The sequence below is a fragment of the Sus scrofa genome, chromosome 2 (assembly GCF_000003025.6).
Source record: "Sus scrofa isolate TJ Tabasco breed Duroc chromosome 2, Sscrofa11.1, whole genome shotgun sequence".
Lineage (NCBI taxonomy): Eukaryota > Metazoa > Chordata > Mammalia > Artiodactyla > Suidae > Sus > Sus scrofa.
This window is the reverse complement of record NC_010444.4, coordinates 17,109,889-17,133,394: the sequence shown is the minus strand read 5'-3', so window position 1 is coordinate 17,133,394 and position 23,506 is coordinate 17,109,889. Positions and strand designations below refer to the sequence as shown.

Here is a 23,506-nt window from a genome sequence, read left to right as displayed (position 1 = left end):
CCCTACTATTTTTGATCTCTCCCCCTCTTTTTGGAATGTCCATCCTTCTCTTTCAACTGGCTTCCTCTCATTGGCTTTTAACTGTGTTCAGTATTCCTTTGACTTCTTGTCCCCTGCTTATGGCCCTGGCCCCCTCCTTCCCTATGCAGCCATGCATCTCAAAAGAACTGCCTGTTCTTGGTGCTGCCGTCATCTCTCACTTTCTCCCCATCTTGCAACCCTTTTCCAAAGGCCCCCTCAGCCCAGTGTTGGTCTCCAAGGTCACTGATGAACCTTCGATTCCTTTTTTTTTTTTTTTTTTAAATCGCTCTTGCGGTATATGAAAGCTCCTGGGCTAAAGGTCCAATCAGAGCTGCAGCTGCCAGCCGACACCACATCCACAGCAAAGCCAGATTCAAGCCGCATCTGTGACCTATGCTGCAGCTTGCAACAATGCCGGACCCTTAACCCACTGAGCAGGGCCAGGGATTGAACCCACATCCCCATGGATACTATGTAGCATTCTTAACTTTTGGACCTGCAACAGGAACTCCTGATCCTCATGTCCTATGGGTTTTTTCAGTCTCATCTTAGTTGAATTTTCAGTGACTCCCTTCTTCTTAAAATGTTTTTCTCTTATTATTATTACTTTGATATCACATTCTCCAGGTTTCTCCTCCTTCCTCTCTGGCCGCCCCTCCTTGTCTCATGAAATGCGAGTGTCCCTCAGGACTCGCTCTTAGGCCCCCTTCCCTCTCCTTCTGCTTTCTTCCCAGGAGGTCTCAGCCATGCTCATTGCTGTGGTTTCAACTCACCAATACACATCACTTCTCTCTGTGCCTTCTGCCTCTACCCAATTTGACCCTCTTTCAGTCCCTCCTAAGTGATATTTTTTTCTTTCCACAGGGCCTTTGCACATGCCCTATGCCTGGAAGACTTCAATCCCTCATCCCCAAGACCATTACCTAGTAAATGGCAGTACCTGTATGCCACAGGGGTGTGCAAGGCAGTCCATTTGGACTATGGGAAGAAAATGAAATAATTTCATTTCAGAATTTTTTTTTTCTCTTCAGGGCTGCACCTTCAGCATGTGGAAGTTCCCAGGCTAGGGGTTGAGTCCAGGCTGCACCTGCTGGCCTACACCACAGCCACAGCAATGCCAGATCCGAGCTGCATCCTTGGATCCTTAACCCACTGAGCGAGGCCAGAGATCGCATCCGAATCCTCATGGGACTAGTCAGGTTCTTAACCCACTGAACCACAATGGGAACTTCGTTTCATAATAATGTTTACATTATGGTTTGAAACGGTCCATTTTTGTGCATTTTAAAAAGTATGGACACGATGTATTAGTAGAGCAATCCATATATATAACATAACTATACATATACTTTGCAAAGAATTAAATATATATGTAGGAGGGGTACAAAATGTTTTTCCCAAAAGGAGTCTCCGAGAAAGTCAGAGCACGAGCTTGAGTTACCACTTCCCGTGAGAACTCTCCCCTCGCTCACCGCACCTAATACGATTAGATTTATATTCATCAGTAGGACTGTGAAATGATCTCTATACCCCTAGAACACGGACTGCAAGAGGTCAGGGGTGTCGTCTGCCCAGTCACTTCGGTGTCCCTAGTGCGAACTCAGTGTCGTGCACATAACAGGCGATCAAGACATGTTTTTTGAGGGAATGGATATCCTAGAAGTGTACTGTTCACGCCCCCTTCCCATCCTAAGAGAAGGCTTTCATTTTTCCCATTTGGAATACATTGAATGAACTCTCTCTTTCCTCCGCAATGAACATATGGACAAGTCATTGCTTTGGTAAAGGATAAATAGGAAAAAGATTCAGGAGTTCCCGTCGTGGTGCAGCGGAAATGAATTCGACTAGGAACCATGAGGTTGAGGGTTCGATCTCTGGCCTCGCTCAGTGGGTTAAGGATCCGGTGTTACCGTGAGCTGTGGCATAGGTCGCAGATGTGGCTCGGATCTGGTGTCGCTGTGGCTCTGGTGTAGGCCAGCGGCTACAGCTCCGATTGGACCCCTAGCCTGGGAACCTCCATGTGCCACCGGTGTGGCCCTGAAAAGACAAAAGACAAAAAATAAATAAATAAGATTAAAACCTTAAAAAAAAAGAAAGAAAAAGATTCAGAGATACATAAAATAAACTCAGAAGTTTCCTGGTGGCCTAGAGGTTAAAGATTCGGCATTGTCACTGCTATAGCTTGGGTTTGATCCCTAGCCTGGGAACGTCCACATGCCGTGTGCACAGGGAAAAAAAAAAAAAATATATATATATATATATACACACACATGTATATGCATATATGTATATATATGTAAATATATATGCATACACACACACATTCTAATTGTGAAATTTCTGGGTGCTTTCAAAGGTGTTATCTCATTTAGTCTTTACTATTACCATGGAGAATCTTGTTATTATCATCTCCGTCATGTTGATGAGGAAAGTAGGACTCAGAAAGGTCAAGATCATTTAGCTGGAAAATCGTGGAAGCTGAATTCAAATTCAATTTTGGGGTCTGAGTCTAGTTTGCTTCCTGTTATATCTTAGCAGTTTGATCAGGAAGTGAATATTTCATTCAAAGAGGCAATTTCCTCTTTTGAGTGGTCTCCAAAAACTAGACTGTTCTTACCTAAAACTATAGCTTGGGTTTGATCCCTAGCCTGGGAACGTCCACATGCCATGTGCACAGGGAAAAAAAAAAAATCCAAAATCAAAGCAAGTCTCTCGTGTAGTGGTTACCAGCCCCATATCTAAGCTCTAGTTCATTCCTTTCTGTCCATTGTCTCTGAGAGTTTTGCAATGAGGCTGTTGCACAAAGAATGACAGTCTCATTGCTACTTAAAGGATGTATCCCACTTGCGTGGTAAGAGATGGGCTATTAAGTGACACATTTGAAGGGAAAGTGCCAAAAAGCCCTGAGACCATGACAATATTTTCCTCTGGACTTTCATCTCTCACTGGATCATCACTGCCTCCACTGTGTGTCTCTCTAGTAGCCTTGCCTTTTCTTTTCTTTCTTTCTTTCTTCCGTCCTTCCTTCCCTCCTTCCCTAGCTCTCTTCTTTCTTTCTTCCTTCCTTTCTTTTTCTTTCTTCCTTTCTTCCTTCCTTCCTTCCTTCCTTCCTTTCTTTCTTTCTTTCTTTCTTTCTTTCTTTCTTTCTTTCTTTCTTTCTTTCTTTCTTTCTTTCTTTCTTTCTTTCTTTCTCTCCTTCTTCCTTCCTTCCTTTCTTTCTTTAGGACCCCACTTTGGCATATGGAAGTTCCCAGGCTAGGAGTGAAATCAAAGCTTCAGCTGCCAGCCTACACCACAGCCACAGCATCACCGGATCTGAGCTGTGTCTGCAACCTACGCCACAGCTCATGGCAAAGCCGGATCCTTAACTCACTGAGCAAGGCTAGGGATCGAACCTGCATCCTCATGGACTTTACATCAGGTTCTTAACTTGCTGAGCCACAGTGGGAACTCCCAGCCCCTTCTTTGTGAAGAGACTGAGCTGGAAATAAAAACACATTCTAAGATGCTTGGGGGTTGGGGGTATCTGAACCATGGAATGAGCTTAGAGCTCACTGAAGTTATTCTAGGCTTCCTTCTGCAACTGTTTCCAATGAGTCTTCTAACTGCCCAACTAAACTGCACTTCCCCAAATTCCTTCCATCTTCAGACACGGTCCTCTCCAAAGCATCTCCTTGAGAAGCAAAGTCTTCACTGTCCTGCATCAGTAACTTGCATCCCTCTCCTCAGGCCACTCTTAGCAGCAAGTCCAAAACTGTGTAGTTGATGATTTTCCAAGTAAAACGTGGTCTCCCAGGGTCCTTCCTCATTGGCCTTTGCAGCAGGAGGTTTTTTAAACTCTCTCCAATATCAGCCAAATGAAAGGAGGCTTGAAGGGAGGGAAATCAAAAAGAAGTGAAGCCACCATGGCCTCTAGGCCTGTTCTGATTCCTTGCTGCCTCCCCAAAGATGAGCCCAGAGGTTCATCCGCAAGCTCAGCACCTTGCCCTCCATCCTACGCTTGTGGTTTTTATTTTGGCTGCAAGCAGAGGCGGCAGCCCCATGACTCTCCTCCTCCCCATTCATCTACCCATCCATCCAATGACTCATGCAGTCATTCAACATTTCTTCTCACTTCTCTTGCTCTCTGCCAAACCTGCTCGGTTTTTCTATGAAGGAAAAGTCCGTCTTGACTTAATGAGTGGAGGGCGGGGAGGAGTCCATGGATTACATCAAAGTACCCCAGGGTCTCTGTCAAATGGACTAAGACTCAATTTCACAGAATTTCCGCCCCCCCCCCGCCCAGATGCTCTTCCTCTTTTCTCTTATTCATATATGCATATGTATAGATTCACAGCCATATATTCACCTATGCAACCACCCCTCTTATTTGACTCGAATCTGTTCATGAAAACACACGGGCTAGTGCATTTCAGAGAGTAGTCACTTGTCTTCTATTATTTTAAATGAGAAAAATTATAATGCAGTCCCAGACCATCCCAAGTCTCAATCAGTTCCCAAAATATCCCTGTATGTCACTGTAGCACTTTTAAACACCATGCAAAACTCTCCCAGGAATGTTTTATAATATGAATCAATTAAAACACCCCTTGGTTAATTAGCACTTAAGGAATCCTCAGTGGGAAGGTTTGGGTGTGTGCAACGAACTGACACCGTGAGGGTTCAAAGCTCCTCCTCTTGGCATCGCACTGGCCTAGAGATGCCAACAAGGGAGAGTGAAGTTGAAATGTAGGAAACACCACTTCGACTGGACCTGGGTTTTTAAAGCCCCCAGGAAACTGGGTGAAGCAGATTGTCACCCAGGAGGGGATAAAGCTGGGGGCAAAAGTGTGAGGAAGGTGACAGTGATAACATGAAACATACTTAAAGGACATAGCAGCAGGTGCAAATTTGCTGGCGGAAGAGAAGAGCCAGGACTGCCACACACGCCACTCCTCTTGAGAGACCCAGGAGCTATGAAATGTTTTTATGGGTGTGCCCGTATGGATTCCCTGTAATGGGCATTCAATACAAGGAGAAAATGTTTGTTAAAAACCTGCCAGATACTGATGAATATTTTTTGTTTTCTTTTTAGGGCCGCACCTGCAGCATATGGGTGAGGGGTTGAATCGGAGCTGCAGTTACCACCCCATAGCAACTCAGGATCCAAGCCTCATCTGTGACCTACACCACAGCTCATGGAAATGGCAGATCCTTAACCCACTGAACGAGGCCATATCTTCGTGGATACTAGTCGGTTTGTAACCCACTGAGCCACAATGGAAACTCCTAATGAATATTTTCTAAATGAGAGTTTGCTTTTTTTAATGAAAAGTCTAGAAAATACCACTAGATAGATAACACTTCAGACCCTTTTGGATATCTAGAATAAAACACTAAAACAACAACAGAAAAGTAAAAGAACAACTGCTGGCAAGGATGTGAGGAAATTGGAATGCTCAGACCTTGCTGGTGGGAACAAAAATGGTGCCGCCTTTGTGGGAAGCCATTTGGAGGCTCCTCAAAAAGTAAAACAGAATTAGCATAGGACCCAGCAATTCCATTCCTAAAGATACACTTGAAAGCACTGAAAACTGGTACGCAAACAAATACCTGTACAGGAATGTACGTCGCAGCACTATTCCAACAACGGAAAGGTAGACTCAACCCAAATGTCCATCAACCCATGAATGGAAAAACAAAGTGAGGCATATACATATAATGGGCTATTATTCATCCACAAAAAGAAATAAAGTACAGATACATGCTGCAACATAGATGAACCTTGAAAACACTGTGTTAAGTGAAAGAACCCAGACTCAAAAGGTCACATATTTTGAAATTCTAAATATATGAAATGTCCAGAATAGGTGAATCCATAAAGATAGAAAACAGATTGTGGTTCCCAAGGACTGGAGGTGGAGAGAGGAACTGAGAGTCTGCCCAGTGTGGACAGAGTTTTCTTCAAGGGGGATTAAAAACTCGAACGAGAACTAGACGGAGGTAGTGATTGTCCACCATTGTGAATGTACAAAAAGCCAGTGGTTTTTACACTTTAAAGTACTTAATTTTATGTGAGTTTCACCTCTATTTTTTAAAAAAGCTTTGAAAAAAAAATCATAACCTTCATATTGTCAGTGCACAGATCAGTGGCCCTCGTGTAGGTGTTAAGGAATGTTTGATACACGAATGAACAAATGAACAGATGAACCTGCCCCTGGTCCTCGGTGCCCTGCTTGCCCAGGCTCCTCCCCACCTCCCCAGGCGCCCCTTCTCTCTGTGCCCCAGACATACCAAAGTTTCCCTGGGCCCCCCTGAGTGCTGGGCTGCCTCCTGTCCCAGGACCTTTGCATGGCCTCTTTCCCGTCTGAAGCCCCTCAAACCATGGCCCTGGCTCACTTTCCCTCAACTCAGCTTGGCCATCAATCTCTCCAGGAAAGCCTATCACCTGAATTACCTGGGTCACCTGAGTCCCTTCCAGCTTGCACTCTCAGAGCACCAGAACTTTCTCTTTAGGTCACTTGCCATCATCACACATTTCTACGTCTTTGTGCTCTTCTGCCACCTCTGGTCTCCTCCATTATAATGTACATTTCACGAGGGCTGAAAAAGGGTCACTGTGTCATTGACGGGGTGGTTCCTGCCTCCCCATCCCCAACATAGAACCTGGCGCAGCTCTGTGCTCAACAAACAACTGGGGGAGGGAGAGAGGTGGGAGAAGCAACAGGTCTTTCTTTCTCCTCTGATCTCCTTTAGAAAACCATCAACTCGTCATTTCTTAACCAGTTGGTTATGGGGGTCCTTTGTGTGCAGGTGTGCTGATTCAGACATGCGCACACACAAAATCCCTTCTTTCTTAAAGCCTGTCTCTGTGAAGTTAGTCTCTTATGAAGCAGGGTTTCCCAGTATTTGTTAGCAGAAATAAGCTCCAGAGGCACTGAATGCAATGACACCACAGACAAAGTGAGAGATGAACTCTTACTGGTTTGGGCAGGATTGTAGGTCAAACAGCATGGACAGCACAGGGATTGTCTACACCACATTTTGATTTCTCCCACTTGTCTCCGACTTGGGGGTCAATCACTCTAGAGCTTGTCTCCTCTTCTTTGTCTTCTAGGTCTGCTGCACCCCCATCCTGCTGGACTCTCCCCTTCCTTCTGCCTTCACTTTAAGCCCCTCTGATTTCTTTCTCTCTCTCTTTTTTTTTGGGGGGGAGCGGGTGCTGTGCTCATGGCATATGAAATTTCCCAGGCCTGGGATCGAAGCCACACCACAGCAGCGACCCAAGCGGCTGCAGTGACAACACCAGATCCTTAACCTGCTGCACCACAAGGGAAATCCAAGCCCTTTTGATTTCTCATTCAGGTGCTCCTTCCATTGTGATCTGATGGCCTCTCTATTCCTCCTCTGCACCCCACGTACTTGGCGGAGACTTGGGCCAGTATCTGAAAATCTAAAAAGGTCAAAGATGTAGGACCATTTTCTGCTGGAATTAACAAAAGGTGCGGGTGAACCACCCATCGCCTGAGAAGAGCCTTGCACCTGAATTATCTACATGTGGTACCGGAGGAGAAACTAGAAAGGGAAGAAGATGTGACAGATCTAGGATCTGCCACTGGGAAGGGATGGGTGCGCACAGACCAAAGGTCCCCATTATGTTTCAAAGGACCTAGTATCTCCAGTGGGTATGCGCTCATCTCCCTGAAATAATATATGCTAATTTCTTGATGCAAAATTCATACTGTCCTCCTGTTGCTAAGCGACCAACCCAAACATGTTTACTGTGTAAATTTCTCTGGAGGGTCCATGTCTGCACCCAATGCTTGAAATGTGATGGATGCAAGAGGCGCTGAAAACATCCGAAGCTTTGGACAAGTTTTCTGAAGCTGACCTGCAAAGATGCATATATTATAGACAATTTCATGCCCTATCCGGGGAAACACAGTGGCTCAAGTAAAATTTTGATGAGTTTTTCTGCTAATCTCCAGCCTAATGGACAAAAGTGTGGGCTCTGGAGCCAGATTTCCAAAATGTGATTCCCAGCTCTGCCACTGGGTAAATTATTTCAGCGTTCTGTTTTACTTTTCCCATGTGTAAGGCAGAAATAATAATCATGCATATTTCATAGGGCCATTGTGAGGATACAATTAATATGGTTAAAGAGCTTAATAGCGCCTGGCACACATAAAGAACTCAATAAACGTTAGCTATACTATCTCTGTTATTTATTACTCTGTGGAAATGGATCTATTCTTTGTTTATATGAAGAGGAGAGTTTATCAGCCAGGAGATCAGCTGAGAAATCAATTCTTTAAGAGGACTGAGCATCCAAGGAGGTCAGACCTTAGAGCAGCCCAGAGTCAGATCAGCTCCAGGAATGGCAGCTGATGACTTCCTGTGATCACGAAAGTACAGAGGAGACAGCAGCAGAGCAGCCGGTGAGACCTGGAGAAAGTTCTACTCTGAGCTGAAGGCGGGGAGACCCTTCTAAGGGTTTCCCAGGGCCTCCCCCCTCCCCGTACCTCCCCTGCCATGGAAGCACGGCAACATGCTTCGTGGCAACAGCTGACTTCATTGTCCGCCTTCCCACTTCCAAAGAAGAGCAGACGCCTGCCTTTTACTGCTGTATCCCCTTGTCCTTTAGGTTAGCCAAAAGGAGGGCTTCCTCTGAAAGGACCCAGAACTGTGGTGAGTGGCAGCCTGTGCAGAAAGCATGAAAAGGATAATTTGGGGGAAGGAACCAGTGGGTCTGGCTGCCTCTCATTAATAGATTCAGCAGCAGTGGTGAAGCGAAGATGACCACACACACACACACACACACACACACACCCTATTCTGCCTCTGCGCTGTCTGTTTACTCAAGGGCCCAATTGTCCCTGCATAAGAACCAAGCTTCAAAGCTGGGCTGACAACAGGGAGGGAGGTCCCAGATGATGCTGCCAGGTCACAAGGGCAGCGTGGTGAGACTGAATGTCTCGCTTCCCCCAAAGGACCGCGTGCACGGGGGAGCCGGGGCGGGGGGCGGCTCTGCAGAGGACGGCAGGATGAAGGGTCCACAGTGTGCAGTTCGGAAAAGCCAAGAAGGATTATGAACCGATGACAGCTGGAGGGATCAGGGGCGATGGATGAGTGAGGACTTGCACCTTTTCCCACCTCCCACTCAGCAGAGATGCCTGTGGGTACGTCCTCAGAATGTTTGAAAAAGCAGCAGAAAGAAAACAGAGGATGACAGCAGCACATCTAATAAAATCAGTTGGGAGAATGGCTATACTTGTGCTTCTTCATTCATTCATTAAATAATAGGATCTAGCGGGAGATTTAATAAGTACCATAATTTAGAATTAGAGGCGAGCATAGATGCTATCGTGAGGCATCTGTAACAGCCGTGCAATGCTCTGAAACTGCCTGTGATTTCCCTTGGGGCCGAAGTCATCGATACTGTTAATATTCCTGCAGGGTGTAGTTTATATCCCCACCTACAGAGAAATGCTAAGTTTTGGGTAGAGGGTCGTGAAAATAAAGATAGCCTTTCTTTCCTCTCTAAGACCACAAATCCCTTAAATATTACCTACAGACCCCTTGGGGTCTGTGGGCCTCGGGTTAAGAACCTCCAGGGAAAAACTCCAAAGCCCTTTTCAAAATCACTACAAGCTTCAACGTCAGCCAACCACTCATGGCCAGAAATCAGATTCCCAGGCATGGCCTGCACATCCAGGAGTCTTTCCAGCAACCACAACCAGCGACTTCCAGAGTCATGGACAGTCATTCTGTGTCCCACAGACATGCCGGTTCTCAGCAGCTACAGGAATCTAGAACCCTCTTGCCCAGCCCCCATGCCCTCTCTGTTGAAGGAACATCTTCAGAGAGCCTTCCGTTCAGGACTCTCCTCCTCTTTGTCAACACGTGCCACGCCCATCACCCTGTGGCCACCTGCCACCACCAACACCGCCTCCTTTACTTGATTTGAAACGTCGATGGTATTGTCTTCTCTCTGTGGACTTTATCTGGGTCAGTGGCTGAAGCAGTCTGAGCACAACAGCAGTCACGCCAACATTGTGAGATCTCGGCTTTGTCACCTTCACGCCTATAGATTCCACCCCAGGTGCCCAAATCCTTGTCACTGAGGGACTCAAGTGAGGGATGTAAATGGGTCTCCCTTATCAACAAACGCCTACTGTGCCCCTACTGTGCCAGCCCTGGGTTGCAAAGGCATGGTATATGCACCTGCACTTGAAGGAATACCTCAGACAATAATTGCCAACAGCTGGACACTGGGATGCCTTTATTTGTCACCTATTTCCTATTGGGCACCTGCTAGGTTCCAGACACTGAGTAGGTCCTGGGAATAAATATTTTGCAAGTAAGCAGATATAAAAATCACATCCAACTGTCATAAGTGCTACAGAAAGAATTGGGGAGGAATGGTTTAGAGAAGGCAGTGGGGGAGGGAGGCTTTGTTATATGTGGCCTGAGACAAAATCCTCCCCAAGGAGGTGAAATTCAAGCAGGAAAAAGCCCAAAGAATGAGAGGGGATCATCTGTGAAAAGCCAGAGGAAATGGGAGGCACTGATGTCTTTAAGCGGCATCAAAAATCCAGGGAAGCTGAGACAGCCCATGAAACCGGCAACTGGCACGAGCTGGGCGGCAGAGGTAAACACCTGCCACATAAGGAAAGTGAGAGTGGAGTAGAGTAGCTAGCCTACAGCATGGACTCTAACACCAGACCTACTCAGCTAGAATCCGGCTCTAAAACTTCTCGAGCTGTGTGGCCTTGGCCAGGTCACTCACCCTCTCTGAGCTTGAGCTTCTTCATCTTTCAGTTGGGCTCATCATATATGTTCTTCAACTGAGTTGCTAAACACATTCTGCGCAAAGCACAGAGTATGCGGCGCGCTAAGGTTTGCTGTGATTTATTCCAAAGAAGCTGGGGAGGATTTTAAGTCAGGGAGAGGCCAGATCTAGTTTGTCTTTAACAGATTATTGGCCCCTGTGTTGGGTGACCGGTCATCAATAAGACAAAGAGTTGGAAGAGATCCTGGAGGTCATTTACCCAAACATCTTCCCCAGTGGTTTTCCTCGGGAAGAGGAGGGGACTGTGCCTGAAGAGCCACTGCCGTGAAAGGCGGAAGAATGACTGTCCCTTAAGTATGCCGGGTGGAAGAGGAGGTTGAGCGGGCAGCAGGCCCCAAATTCTGGAAAATGGCTCATCCAACGTCCCTCCTCCCCCACCCATGCCCACCCGTGGGGAGCCCACTACTCCCATTCCAGATGGTTCTGGGTCCCACATCCTGCTGCCCAGCTAGCTCCCAGGGTTCCTGCCAGTGTCAATGTCACTCTTCTCGGATTGTAATGTCTCAAGGGCAGCAACCATCTCCTTTCACTCGCACTGTTCAGTGACTGACACAGGCCCCAAGCAACTGGGTCTCGGAGCTTTTGAATGATGAATTGGCAAACAGAAGGTGGGATCACTGCGCCCTGCTGCTTCTCCTGGAATCAGGAGCTCTGTAAGGAACCCAGAGGGCCTTGGGAAGTCATTAAGTCACCCTCTGCCCCCGGGGCCAGCCTTCCTCCATCAGTCTCTCCAGGCTCTTCCTCCCAGGTCTCCAGAGGTCGTTTGGCACTGGCCACCTTGGGGACGTGTCCTGGAGTTCACAGTCTATGGAGGACGGTCCTTCCAAACCTCTCCCAGACCCCTTCTACGGCGCTTACAATGGGGACAAACTAATGCACGGAATAAAAAACCTTCCTGTCTCCAGGGGCATCTCCAGACAGCAACCCCCTCAGGCTGGCTGGAGCTGCTGGCTGCTGGAAGGGGTGGGGGGTGGGGGGTCCTGCAGGCCCCTCCGTCTGCACCTGCCTCTCCAGCCCCCAGGCATGCGCAGCCCCACTGCCCCCTCCCCAGCCCCGACAGCGGCCAACCTCCTCTCTGGGTGTGGGTGGCTTTTCCCCTCAGCTCTGTCAGTGCGCTCCCTGCACCAGCCCACAATGGCCCCCTTTCTTCCCTCCCAGAGCCCCCTTCGTCTTCTCCCCAATTCTCCATCATTCCTCTCATCTCCCCTCAACCTCACCAGCCCTCTCCCAGCCCCTTCGGAGCCTTCCTGCCTCATTCCTCCTCCCAGCCCCCCTCAACCCCCCTCCCAGCCCCATTCCCAACCAGATCCCCTTTCCCGTTCCCTCCCATGCCCGCCCCTCTAGCGCTCACCGTCCGCATTCCTTTCCCGCTCCCCCCCGCCCCCCCACCTCCCCAACCTTCGTTATTTCCCCTCCCCCTCCCCCACCCCCAGGCCTTCAGGACCCCTCAGCCGTCAGGGAGCACGTTTGCCGTCCCCACTCCCCGCCGTGCCTGTCGCGCAAGGAAGAAGGCCGACGGACCGTTCCGTTCCCTCCCACCCACTTCCCCGCCGCCGCCCGGGAGACCCACCTGGCCCGACTCGGCCCGGCCCGGCCGGGGGGAGGCCGAGGCGCCGCCCGCGCTCACCTGTTGGGCGGACCCGAGCACGCCGGGCCTCGCCTTCTCCGGATCGGGGTCCTGGTCCCGCTGCAGCACCCCCTTCTTGGGGTGCATGTGCCGGCACAGGCAGGTGACCCCGCACAGCGCGAGGATGCTGGTGGCCGTCCCCAGCGTGGCGCCCAGCGCGATCACCGGCACCGACAGCACCATGGTGGCCGCTCCGCGCGCGGGGCTCGGTCCCGCCGCTGTGCACCTCCCCGGCCTGGGATCCGGGCGAGCCAGCCGCTCTCCCGCCGCCGGAGAGGCGGGGATGGAAGACGGCTCGAGGACGTCAGAGCAGGAGGCTGGACCCGGAGCCGGCTGGTAGGTCCGCACTGGGCACCGCGTCAAGCAGCATCCCTCCCCGCCAGCCACGTGACCAGACACCCCCCCCACCCCCACCCCCACCCCGGAGACGGAGCTGTTCAGGTGGAAGGAACCTGAGGGTCGCCTCGGGCCATTCGTCGCGCTTTACGTAGGAGGACATTTGGGTCCCGGGAGGGCAGGATCTCGCTGAGGTCACACTGTGCGTTAGAGGGCAAACCCGGGCTCAAACCCAGGCCTGTCGCTCTGCTCTGATCGTGTAGGGTTCATTCTACCGGATAGCTAACCCTTTGTTCACTCTCTCTGGCCAAGCGGGCTGGAAAACACCTTCCTCCAGGAGTCCTTTCAAACACACAGAGCTGGAGCTTAACCATCTCCCCATCTTGCCCGGTATTTGCTACCAGGGAGAGGGGCAGGCGACCAGGGAGAGGGAACTGATGCGGATGGAGGCTGGGGTTGAGACTGTGCAGCGTCCTGGCAGAGGAGGAGCAGTCGTGATGCTATTCCCATCTGCACCTCCTTCAGCCTTGACTCGGTAGTCTGCCTTTACTACCTAATCAGATTGGCAGGTGTTCTCAGCTCCATTTACAGCTGAGGAAGCTCCAAAGTTCAGAAGGGATGTGGGGCAGCCAGAAAAATCCAGTCATCCTGAACCCAAACTCAGGTTTGCAAGACTCCAAGTCTGCATGCTACCCTTAAGGAAAAGACTTATCTTAGGAGGATAAAGAGTGTCCAGTGCAGCAGCTAGGAGTCTGCACTTTATTTTTATTTTTTTGGCTTTTTAGAGCTGTACCCAAGGCATATGAAATTCCCAAGCGAGGGGCTGAATCAAAGCTGAAGCTGCTGGCCTACGCCACAGCCACGGCAGTGTGGGATCCAAGCCCCATCTGCGACCTACACCACAGCTCATTGCAACGCTGGATCCTTAACCCACTGAGCAAGGCCAAGGATTGAACCAGTCCTCAGGGACACTAGTTGGGTTTGTTACCGCTGAGCCGCGATGGGAACTCCCTAGCACTTTGATTCAGAGAGGGAGGAAGTAAAAGAAGTGTGCTTAGAGTGAAGGGAAATTCGAATTGCAGGCATGAAGAGGATGTCTTAGATCCCCAAATAGGGATTTCCAGTGTCTTCCATTACGCAGGGTGTTTAATTTAATTCAGCAAGCATTTGCTGTGAGTTGGCTGTAGTCTAGGCATGCTGGTCATGTGTGAGAAGGAGCGGAGGTGATTCCCTTCAAAACGGGGCTTTCGCCATCCCGTGAAGCTGATGACTCCCAAATGTATGATTATTCCAGCCAGACCTTTCCTGCTGAGCTCCAGACATGATCATCCCCTGCTGCCTCCCAGTGTTTGTTACCTACTCATACGTAATAAACTACCTGTGACTTCATAGCTTAGAAAAATTCCTTTGTGGCTTTGCATTTGGTTTGTGAGTGGACTGGGCTCGGCTGGGAGGTTTTTCCTGCTCAACATGGTATCTTCTGGGACTATAGTCAGCTGGGCTGGAACATCCAAGATGGCATACCCCATGGCAAGCGGTGGGTACTGGCCACTGCTCAGACCACGACTGGGCTGTGTGTACTGAGCACCTGGGTTCCTCCATGTGGCTGGAGCATCTCACAGTATGGCAGCCAGTTCCCAAGAAGAAGGAAGCAGAAGCTACCAGTTCTCTTAAGGCCTGGCTTCAGCATCTTAGAACATCTTTTCTTTGGCTAAAGCAAGAGCCCCCCTCTAATCCTTTCCCTACAGGGCATCCAAAAGGATGTTTCTGAAATGCAAAGCTGATCCTATCACTCATGTGTATAAAAGCTTTCAAACCCAGCCGTAAACCCAGGACACTTCAGAAATGCAAACCAAAACCACTATGAGGTACCACCTTATACCAGCCAGAATGGCCATCATCAAAAAAATCTACAAACAGTAAGTGCTGGAGAGGGTGTGGAGAAAAAGGAACCCTATTACACTGTTGGCGGGATTGTAATTTGGTGCAGCCACTGTGGAAAACAGTATGGAAATTCCTCAAAAAACTAAAAGTAGAACTACCATTTGATCCAGAGATTCCACTCCTGGGCATCTATCCAGAGAAAACCACGACTCGCAAGGACACATGTACTCTGATGTTCATTGCAGCGCTATTTGCAATAGCCAAGACATGGAAACAACCTAAATGTCCATTGACAGAGGACTGGATCAAGAAGATGTGGTACATATACACAGTGGAATATTACTCAGTCATTAAAAGGAACAAAATACCAGCATTTTTAGCAACATGGATGGACCTAGAAATTATCACACTAAGTGAAGTCAGTCAGACAATGAGGCACCAGCATCAAATGCTATCACTTACATGTGGAATCTGAAAAAAATGACAATGAACTTCTTTGCAGGAACAGATACTGACTCACAGACTTTGAAAAACTTACGGTTTCCAAAGGAGACAGTTCGGGGAGTAGGGGGATGAGCTGGGGTTGTGGGATGGAAATGCTATAAAATTGGATTGTGATGATCATTGCACAACTATAAATGTAATAGATTCATTGGGTAATAAAAAATAAATAAAATAAGTAAACCCAGGAGATCTTCAGTTGAATCCAAAGTCCTTTATGATGCAATCCCTGCCCCCAACACACTTCCCAAAATGCCCTTGAGCCCCAGATACTCCCAGGGACATGGGATTCATTCAGCAAATGAATATCTTTAGATCCTCCATCCTATCACCCATGGGTGCATACAGCAGTCTCTTAATAATTGCTGAAAAGATGAATGGTTCACATCATCATCTCATGCAGGACTTCCAGTTCCTGGAGATGAGTCCCGTTTGCTAAATGTGCTCCATTTGATTAAACTGACTCTTCTGCAAGTACTAATTTTGTGCCTGCTGTATGCCAGGCACACTTTCCTACTGAATGTCATTTGCTGCCAACTGTGGAGCCCAAGGGCCTCATTCCCAATGGTAGACTTAGCATTCTCTCTCCTAGGAGCTTCCCTGGCAGGTTTCTTGGCGCCCGGGCCTGGCATTGCAAAATGTTCTGGGGGAATAAGAGATTTAATTAAGGCTGTCACTCCAGATTTCCCCTGCCTGAGCTTCTCCCTTGGGAGACCCTCAACGCCAGCTAACAAGATCTGGGGTGGGGGGTGAGGGGAAGGATGAAGAACACTTGATATCAGGCATTTTCTGATGGCGATCAGACATCTGTCATGTGGTCCACTGTTACTATGGTTACTGAGATGTTAGCAGCTGCAGTGACCTTCATTTTTAGCAGGAAGAGGGACTCCAGCCCAAGAAGAAGAGCTTGCCTTTCGCCTCTTTTATATCCAGTGAACCCATGGCAGAGCTAGAATAGACCTCGGGAGATGTGAAACCCAGTTAAGTCATTAAGACTCTGGGTCACCTTGACTACAACGCAAAAAAGCTGTGGCTTTTGCTTCTTGGATACTGATATCCAGGCAGCAGCCTTTAGTGTCAACTCTCTAAGAAAAGGCATTAGTGGAATCTTTTGAAAAATGAGACCACCTCTATTGAGAAAGGCAGTTGACAGAGTCGGCTGAGTGGAACATTGAGACAGTCTGAGGATGAGACTTGCAAATAATTGGAATGCTGCCAAGGGGAGATGGAGTGGGATGCTTGGGGGAGCTTCTGGAAGGCTGGGGAACAGATCTCTGAAGGTTCCCCAGCCTCTTGATGAAAAGCCACCATTGTCATTTGGATGGCTATATTACTTGTTAGATGCTGGAAGTTGTTTAAATATTCTGAGTAACCCCTTTGAATTTCTAAGGCATTAAAATGCTTTTATCTGGGGGGAAGGATTTCAACTATAGGAGACAGGGTTCGTTTGCCAACCTTTATGGTGTCTGCCCATAGCGCCAGGAAGGAGGGAGGACACAAGCAGAACAACCGAATTTTGACATCAGAAGATTCTCGAAGATCAGAATGCAGAATCCTTTCATTTTACCGAGAGGGAACTTGGGGCCCAGGAGGATTGTGGTTGGCCCAAGGGTAGAAGGAGTTAATGGCAGATCTGGCAGGATATTTTCGGTGAGGGTAGATTAGGTTCTGCTGCAGAAACAAATAACTTCAAACCTCATGGGTTAACTTAATAATAATAATAATAATAATAAAGTATATATAATGTATTACATATACATGTAAGTGTGTATATATCTATTTGTGTGTGTGTGTGTGTGTGTGTATAACATGTGTGTCCATATTTTTTTTCCGTTCTTTGCAGCTTGTGGAAATTCCCAGGCCAGGGATGAAACTCGTGCCCACAGCAGTGATCTGGGCCCCTGCAGTAACAATGCCAGATCCTTAACCCTCTGTGCCACAATAAAAGTATATCTTTCGGAGTTCCCGTCGTGGCACAGTGGTTAACGAACCCGACTAGGAACCATGAGGTGGCGGGTTCGATCCCTGGCCTTGCTCAGTGGGTTAACGATCCGGCGTTGCCGTGAGCTGTGGTGTAGATTGCAGATGCGACTCGGATCCAGCGTTGCTGTGGCTCTGGCATAGGCTGGTGGCTGCAGCTCCGATTCAACCCCTAGCCTGGGAACCTCCATATGCCGCGAGAGCAGCCCAAGAAAATGGCAAAGAGACAAAAAAAAAAAAAAAAGTATATCTTTCTTGGAATTCCAATTGTGGCTCAGTGGTTGATGAATCTGACTAGCATCCATGAGGACGCAGGTTCGATCCCTGGCCTCGCTCAGTGGGTTAAGGATCTGGCATTGCAGTGAGCTGTGATGTAGGTCACAGACACAGCTCAGATCCTTCATTGCTGTGGCTGTGGTGTAGTCCGGCAGCTACAGCTCTGATTTGACCCCTAGCCCAGGAACCTCCAAATGCTGCCGGTGTGGCCCTAAAAAGCAAAAAAAAAAAAAAAAAAAAAAAGGAGAGAGAGGGAGAAAATATATCTTTTTCTTATCACATTCAAGGGGGTCAGGGGACCCCCGTGTGGGAAGCTCATCCCCATTCAGTGACTTGGAAAAACTGGGTTTTTCTGTCCTTTGACCCCTTCGCTTCCATCCATGCAGATGAAGAACAGAGAAAGAACTGAAGTCCACTTGTGACATTTCAGAGGCCAGGGATGGAAACTGTGCATGGCTTTCACCCCACTGATTGGTCAGAATCTGAGAGCATGACATCGCAAAACATAGCAACCAGGGAGCCTGCGAAATACGGAGGAGAAGCATAAGCAAAAGTAGTCTTGGCCACAGAAGCCAGAGCTTACGACTTCTTGTCTAGTGCCTATTGCTCTCACTCATTCATTCACTCGACAGGTTTGTTTGAGTTCCCACCAGGTGCCAGGCAGTGCGCTCAGTGACGGAGCACAGCTCATGTGCAAGAGGGTGTGGTCCCTCTCACCACGGGTTTATGCTCCCACAAGGAAGACGGGCAGTAAGCATTCATCACACGAATACACGTGAAATTCCAAACATGGTACAAACTAAGGAGATATTTGATATTTGACTTATTCCAAGACACTGATGAAGGCTTCCCAGAGGAAGCAGGACTTGGGCTGAGGTCTAAAGGAGTAAAGTTACTCCATCAAAAAAGGAGGAGTGTTCCAGGCAAGAGAAGCAGTATGTGCAAAGACCCTGTGGTGGGATCACACAGTAGGTGGGGATTGGGGGGGGGGGATTTTAGCATTTCTTTTTTTTTTTTTTTTTTTTAATCTGAACCAAGTTTATTTTTTGTTGTTATTGTTGCTATTTCTTGGGCCGCTCCCGCGGCATATGGAGGTTCCCAGGCTAGGGGTTGAATCGGAGCTGTAGCCACCAGCCTACGCCAGAGCCGCAGCAATGCGGGATCCGAGCCGCGTCTGCAACCTACACCACAGCTCACGGCAACGCCGGATCGTTAACCCACTGAGCAAGGGCAGGGACCGAACCCGCAACCTCATGGTTCCTAGTTGGATTCGTTAACCACTGCGCCACGACGGGAACTCCAGCATTTCTTTTTATTTGTTTGTTTTGTTTTGTCTTTTTAGGTAAGGGCTGCACCTGCAGCTTATGGAAGTTCCCAGGCCAGGGGTCGAATCGGAGCTGCAGCTGCCAAATTATGCCACAGCCACGGCAACATGGGATCTGAGCCGCATCTGCAATTTATGCCACTCTTGTGGCAACAGCGGCTCCTTAATCCACTGAGCGAGGCCTCATCCTCATGGATACTTGTTGGGTTCTTAACCTGCTGAGCCACAATGAAAACTTCAGATTTTTAGTATTTGTTGATTTCTCTGGTGTAAATACTCCCACTATGGTCAATTTCCAGCTGCTAACAAATTCCTGAGTATTTGCCAGTCGGCTCTGTGAGCTGGTAGGAGCAGCTCCAGCATGCAACTGGGAGATGCTTCGTGTGAGATGAGCTTGAAGGGAGAGGTGGGGGCCGGATGACAGGCCTTGTGGGCCGTGATGAAAGGGCACTCAGTGCTTTTAGGCAGGGGAGCAGGATGCGATCAGATCTGTGTTTTGAGAAGACGCCTATGGCTGCAGCATGGAGAATAGATTGGAGATGGACAAAGCGGACACTGTTGGGCTAGAGAGGAGGTCACAGCAGGCATCCAGGAGACGGCTGTCAAGCTCCCGTCAAGACAGGTGGCTTAGCAGTTAACGAACCTGAATAGGATCCATGAGGATGCAGGTTCGATCCCTGACCTCACTCAGTGGGTGAAGGATCGGGCGTTGCCATGAGCTATGGTATAGGTCACAGATGTGACTCAGATCCTAAGTTGCTGTGACTATGGCATAGGCCAGCAGCTGTAGCTCCAATTCAACCCCTAGCCTGGGAACCTCCATATGCCATGGGTGTGGCCCTGAGAAGCCAAAAAAAAAAAAAAAGACCAGCATAGTCTTATGATGGGCTGGCATTATCAACAGCATGAGGAGGGGTTGGCCATTGGTCATTTTTCCCTGCCTGCTGGCCCCCACTCTTCAGCTTGGCACGTTGTTATCCATCCATTTGGTGACTTTGTGCTTCTCCAAGTGGGACAACTGCTAACAGAAGTTTCCCAAGCCCTGGGCTCTGCTGAAGGCAGGATGTACAGAAGGAAGCTGCCTGGGATGAAGGGAGATCCTGGGTCCCCAGCAGGGTGGTGCAGACCTTGGAGGGCTGAGACCTTTGAACAGAGGGGCAAGGAGGTAGGGAGTTCCATCAAAGCCCGGGAGTGACTGGGTGTTCCCTTGGGGTGCAGTGGATTAAAGATTGGGTGTGGTCACTGCTGGGGTTCCAGTTGCTGCTCTGGCAAGAGTTCAATCCTGGCTCAGGAATTTCCACATGGATGCAGCCAAAAATAAATAAAGAAGCCCAAGAATGAGGCCCACTCTCAGGACTCCTGCCCCTGGCTCTGAGCAATTCTTGGGCCACATCATAGTGTAGAGAGAAGAAAGGGGGGGCCTCTGATACAGAAATCCAAGTTGGCAAAAGGTGGATGAATGTTCTGGAGTTGAGTAAATCACAGCATCACCTGTTGACCACTGCTGATGCCAGGTGCCCTGGCAGGTCACCTTCAACAACCCGGGTTGTTCTTTCAACCCCCTCCCCCATTCCATCTCAGCACAATACAAAAGCAACACATTCCAGCTCTCAGAGGTAGAGCTCCTTGACTCCATGTGGAGATTCCCAGGCCAGGGGTCCAGTCGGAGCCACAGCTGCCAGTCCGCACCGCAGCCACTGCCACGCCAGATCCAAGCCGCGTCTGCAGCCTACACCACAGCTCATGGCAATGCCAGATCATCAACCCACTGAACAAGGCCAGGAATGGGACCCGCAACCTCATGGTTCCCAGTTGGACTCCTCTCTGCTGCACTATGAACTCCATCCATCCATTTTTTCACGGAGCTTCCCTAAAAGCTCCCCTTCTCTCTAGATTTCTCCAATATGTGAAGATTATGGGGCTTTGTGTGGAGGGTTTCTCCTGCCTGGTTGGAAGGAAGATCAGCACGTGTGCTGAAATATGGTGCTTTACCTGGCAGGGGGACGTAGATCCTTTTCAGCATCTACCAAAACCTATTTCATTCTTCAGAATGATGCTCGAAGGCAATATATATGAAATTTCACATGGAACTCTCAGTTGCTCAAGGACCATGTGCCACCTTCTCGAAGCTCATGGACCCAAGAACCCCAGAGGAATCTTTAGCATGACCGAAAGAATAGCATACATTGGGGTTCCAGTTGCCGCTGTGGCAAGAGCTCAATCCTTGGCCTGGGAACTTCCGCATGTTGTGGATGCAGCCAAAAATAAATTGGAAGAAAGAGGTTCAATTTCTTTGTCCTTGTGGACACAAGACTGTGTGATCCATCAGCAGATAAAATTAAGTCTTCTGAGCCACGATTTCTTTATCTGTAAAAGGAGGACAATTAGCTCCACTTCATAAAGACATGAGGATCTAAGGCATCGTGCTGTACAAATAATAGAGGCTACTCAGTGAATGTTAAGAATTAAAATGATCCCATGTGCTCCAGACCCTTTAATTTCCCAACAAAACAGCTTAGCTCTGAAAGTCCCACAGGTATGTGTTAGTCTATCTATCTCTTGCTTATGAGCTGAGCGTTCCTGGATAGGTTAGTCAGATTAACCTGCTTAAGCTTTAGTTTCTTCATTGATACAACAAGTGCGGTATATTTGCAAAGATGGTTGTAACTATTCCCCTTCCTGTGCCCATAATTCTTTGCAACATTATGACTTTGGAAAAACTGGGGTCTCCTACTTTACTCCTTAACCTTGGCTGGCCTTGCGACTTCATTTGGCTGATAGCCTGATAGCTAATGAGACAGAAGCGTGAAAGAGTATTGGTTCTATAAAAACTAAGGTGAATACTTTGGAAAGACCCATAAAGGTAAGTGGCTTGTAGAACGTCTATTAAAATAGCAAGGTAGGAAGATCCTGCTGTGGCTCAGCGGTAATGAGCCCAACTAGTATCCATGAAGATGTGGGTTCGATCCCTGGCCTCGCTTGGTGGGTTAAGGATCTGGCATCGCTGTGAGCTGTGGTGTTGCAGACGTGGCTCAGACCTGGCATTGCTGTGGCTGTGGCATAGGCCGGCAGCTGCAGCTCCGATTCAACTCCTCATCTGGGAACTTCCATGTGCCACAAATGCGGCCCTAAAAAGCAAAAAAAAAAAAAAAAAAAAAGAGCGAGATAGCTGCAAATGGTTGGGGGAAATTATAAAATTCTAGGATTCTGCCATCAGATTGCAAGGTAGATATATCTAAGCTCTTCCTCCACTGCAAAGAAAGTGAGACTGGATATTACAGGTGACGCAGTGTGTTGTGTACAAAAGGAAACGGTGTTAGCATTTATGGAATGCTTCCTACGTGTCAGGAGAGGCTCTGAGCATTTTATCTGTGCTAATATGCACTTAATAAACTTGAAGAAAGATGGCACAGAGCTCTAATCATCAAAAGATAGGAAAGATAATAACTGTGATTTACATTCAAATAAAATCCTTAAGACGTATGTGACATTTTTAACTTTTTTTTTTTTTTTTTTTTTTTTTTTTTGTCTTTTGTCTTTGTTGTTGTTGCTATTCCTTGGGCCGCTCCTGCGGCATGTGGAGGTACCCAGGCTAGGGGTTGAATCGGAGCTGTAGCCACCGGCCTAGGCCAGAGCCACAGCAACGCGGGATCTGAGCCGCGTCTGCAACCTACACCACAGCTCACAGCAACGCCGGATCGTTAACCCACTGAGCAAGGGCAGGGACCGAACCCGCGACCTCATGGTTCCTAGTCGGATTCGTTAACCACTGCGCCACGACGGGAACTCCCATTTTTAACTTTTTATTGAAGTATCACCTATGGGCAATAAGTACACAGATCATAAGTATGACTTGACTTAGTGGATTTTTTTACAAAATGAACACACCTGTTCTATGTAGCACCCAGATCAAGAAACATAATACACCCCAGGATTTCTTCATGCGTTGTTTTCCAAGGTTCCCTATTTCAGCTGGCATTTCTAAAAGGGGCCGGCAGCCCTCTTTCCTGCAGTGTCAGACTTAAGCTTCCCTAAGGATACTGCCTGGGGCTGGGAGAAGCCCCGCCTGCGTGGACAGATGGGGGAATGCTGCCACCTAGAGGATACATGGGGCATTGACACGCCCCTCCAGGTGGCTCCCTGCATCAATCTTCTTTCCCTCCCAGGCCTTTTTTTCCACCTTATCGAAAACTACCAGCCCTTTGCCCTTTGCCCTTTGCCCCACCATTCCCTGTTCACCTTTTATGCCTTCCTTTTTAACATTATTTAATAGCTCATATAATTGTCCTCACCTGTCTTACTTATTAATTTTTTTTCTAATCTGGCTTTCCTGCAGTTATGGAATTCTTGGGCCAGGGATCAGATCTGAGCCACAGATACTACCTAAGCCACAGCTGTGGCAACACCAGATCCTTAATACACTCTGCTGGGCCAGGGATGGAACCTGCGTCCCAGCGCTCCCAAGACACAGCCCATCCCCGCGCACCACAGCGTGAACTCTGTCATTTGTCTTGATGGCCTGAGACTCCCTTTTGGAATATAGGCCTAGGAAAGCAGGGGCATGTGGCCGTGTTATCCGCTGAAGTATCCCCAGCCCTATAGCAGTGCCTGGCACACAATAGCACCTCAGTAAGGATGGCGAGTGGACAGAGAAGAGCTTTGATCCTGCTCTACAGCCCTGCCTTGTGGGTTTTCACCCAGCCCTGAGGCTTTGTTACCCCCTCAG

The 23,506-nt window shown here is 48.5% G+C and overlaps 1 protein-coding gene across 2 annotated transcripts in view; it reads right to left on the bottom strand.

The window, feature by feature from the left end:
• SYT13 (synaptotagmin 13) overlaps nt 1–13,268 on the bottom strand; it is a 46,871-nt gene extending 33,603 nt beyond the window's left edge. The window contains exon 1 of one of the 2 annotated variants that reach the window (XM_003122846.6): nt 12,480–13,268. In XM_003122846.6, coding sequence (XP_003122894.3) covers nt 12,480–12,662 — 183 coding nt within the window. In that variant the 5' untranslated portion in view covers nt 12,663–13,268. Of the gene's footprint in view, nt 1–12,422 lie in introns of both variants that reach the window. The other variant, XM_013994380.2, reaches the window with a different exon arrangement.